The 3,289-nt window shown below is 30.5% G+C and overlaps 1 protein-coding gene across 1 annotated transcript in view; it reads left to right on the top strand.

Annotated features, from left to right (window-relative positions):
• Nucleotides 1-2,092, top strand: part of LOC106103743 (GTP-binding protein SAR1b) — a gene marked incomplete in the record, with an annotated part of 4,879 nt that extends 2,787 nt beyond the window's left edge. Inside the window, 1 exon segment of the mRNA XM_013283596.1 lies at nucleotides 1-2,092. Coding sequence (XP_013139050.1) covers nucleotides 1-78 — 78 coding nt within the window.
• Between the last annotated feature and the right edge of the window lie 1,197 nt (nucleotides 2,093-3,289).

Here is a 3,289-nt window from a genome sequence, read left to right as displayed (position 1 = left end):
GAGCTGTTCATGTGCTCGGTGCTGAAGCGGCAGGGCTACGGCGAGGGCTTCCGCTGGCTGGCGCAGTACATCGACTGAGCTCCACAACACGCGGCTCGCTTATAATCGTATGCTTTTATCATTCAACTACAGACGTAGCCGTCTTCATATAAATTTGCTTTGAAACTTAACTACATAAATCTAAAGGTATTTACAAAGTCTTGTAAAATATTCCATCGATGACAGTCTATTTAAGTAAAAACGTAATATTTTGTTATATTTCTTTTACTAGCATGTTAAGGATCGGCTACGTTTAAGAAATGGTCGAACGCGGCCGTTTGTAAGCAGCCCGCGTCGCTCGCCGCACTGCGCGTCTTAAGAGGCTCCCATTTATATAACACTTAGCGTATATCTAATAACTTCACATACAAAATAAATAAGTAAATTATGTGTTCAAATATAAATTGTTTAGAGAATTTTAAACTCATTCTAAGTACAAAAATACTTATCACTGCCAAATGGCGTTTCATAAAATTGATGCATCATGGCCGAATACTGAAACCACTAAATATGTAACATCGTTTTAAATATTAACATTTACCTATGCTTCATTTGCTTGCAGTATCTCTGGTGTTCATGGCCGTCTATGAGTATAAAAAATATCTTTAAAAAAAACTCTTAAGGGCCTGTCCCACTAAGTAAGTTGTCTGATAACAATCCAACGTGTAAAGTATGTGATGGAAATATCGGATTTTGTTTCCTTATCTGACAGTGACGTCATTTTTAAGCTATCTGAGCCTCTATCAGCCAGTGGTGGGACAGTTAAATTTCATTATAATTTTGAAGATTGTATGCTAGTGACTGATTCAGTATTCGGCTCAAGCAACGATCTATTCTGAGTTCATAAAGTATTTGTACTTATGAAATATATTTACAATGTACTTAGAACAGTACAAATATAAAATGGAGCTTGTTGAGATGTGAGCATTCGGTAGCGAGGTACACGAGCAGTCAACATCTGCGAATAGTTTAAGCTTATGGTTAATTTCAGGTTCCGATACAATGTAAAATTACAATTTGTAAACTACATTATTAAAGATAAAATTTTAATGGCAATCGATAAAAAAATACTTGTGTTATCATGTTGTAAAGATTAGTTTTATTATGAAAATGTCTATAATTTGGGAACCTCATTTATTTAGAACTATAACCTATTACTTATGCATCTCCACAAATAAAAGGAATGTTATTCCTTCATTGATTTTATGAGTTTTTTATTTTTCGTTTGCAATCAAGGTAGAAGCGCAACTGTACGGCCACTGGCAGTTTTTTCTCCAAAACGGACTTTGTCTCTTGTAATTTATTGACATTATGAAGTCAGCTCGGCCAACACGTGTTATGTAAAAATATACAATAATAGAAATATTATTTTATAAATATTAATTGCAGTTCTTATTTATTTCATTCCAACTGTATTGAGAAATAATTTTTGACCCATCATATCTCATTGTATTAAAAGCGACATCTGGTATATTTTTATATAAAAGTTTTCAATTGTTTGTTTTATTGTTAGAAAGTACATAATAAATCTATTAAAACAGGGAAATGGCTCGTCAACTCCGCACCAAAATATACTACTACTAAGTACTTCCTGTATTGTAGAATCATTTATTTTAGTTTTAATATTAATGATAAAAATTATAATCCTGACCGTATTCCTATGAAAATACAAGGGAAGAATACAAATCGAATTCACTGTACTGTTAAAAAAATAAAATCTTGTAAAATCCGTAATTTCTCAACAGAGATTGTTTTGAAATGGAAAATATCAAAAAAGATGACTTGTTCGTTCGTAGATTTTATAATTTAAAATGAATCCTTAATGTAATAGTGTAATGAATTTGAAGTAAGATGTGAGAATATCAAGTTAGTCGAATACATATGTATTTTGTAGTGTATTCGGAAATAATTGTTGAGACAAGCCATTTCAAACCGCACTGTTGAGTTCAACAAACGTTGGCCCTCCAGCTTTATTTAGGACATTCTTCGATTATATTATTTGCAGTTAAGTAAACAAAAAACAAAGTTTGTAATAAAAATTTATACAAAACAATAGCGCGTTTTATTTGAAATCTGCCTTTTTGTCTTATAAGACAAATCGAGCAGTCCAACGTAATGTACAATACGAGAATTTTTCAATGCTCTACCTAAAACCTAGTTATTTAAACAATTTGTATACATGGGACCAATAGGACTCAGCTTTTATATGGGACGAGGATATAGACTGCGAGAGTTACATAAATAAAAGACAAACATTTATACTAATTAAAAGTTTAATGACAGGAAAATAATGTGATAAAAATATTTAGTATAGAATATTTCTTAAGAAATACATAATTTCACAAATACACAAATTTCTCAAATAAAAAACATAATGTTGATTAATGTTAAGAATAATATGGGAATGCTTTAAATAAATAATTTGATGGTGAAGCGATGCAATATCATTTATAAAAACGATGCATTTTATTTTGTTTATAAAAAACTTAAACACGATTGATCTCATATCGATCTTTTACAATTATTTACAATCTGAAATCGAGATGATATTGCACATTATAACACTTAAAATTAGATTGCTTGATATACAATATTCGGACATATCCAGTAATTATTTATTACCTAACCAAGAACATAAAAACCCTGTACTGAGAGCGTTTCGGATTTGAATCACCATTTAATGTGTACAAAAAAATTAGTTCCATAATATTAATACGGCAGGATTTCTATATTTCTGGTCAGGTTTAATTTCCATTACATCAAGACGTACCGAAAACGATGGCTACATACAACCTACACTTGACAACGACACAAACAGTAGAGGCAACATTTCACAGTACAAATATTTCAGATGCTACTTTACTTTTCACATTGTATATTCGTCTATTTTGTTTTTAAATTCGTATAAATAAATGATATGATGAGATTTCAATTTTATACAACTTCACGGAAATATATTTATTCGATTACAATATGTAAATCAAATATATTTCATTACTCCCTTGATGATAAGAGCAACGCACACTTGTATAACTTTTTTCAATTCCGGTTCGATTCTTAATATAAAAAAAGCTTTATTTAGCTTGAAGTACATGATTTTACGATGTCTATACCGTACTATTTTTTTAAATTAAATAATCTACAATATTTTTCAACCTGTGGCGAATCATCACAAATCCATCATTAAATCCTTATAGTGACAGAACTTTCCTACAAAAACGTTACAGTTAGATACAAAATTATTTGATTT

The sequence above is a fragment of the Papilio polytes genome, unplaced genomic scaffold (assembly GCF_000836215.1).
Source record: "Papilio polytes unplaced genomic scaffold, Ppol_1.0 DF823731.1, whole genome shotgun sequence".
Lineage (NCBI taxonomy): Eukaryota > Metazoa > Arthropoda > Insecta > Lepidoptera > Papilionidae > Papilio > Papilio polytes.
This window is presented reverse-complemented; position numbering and strand designations above follow the sequence as displayed.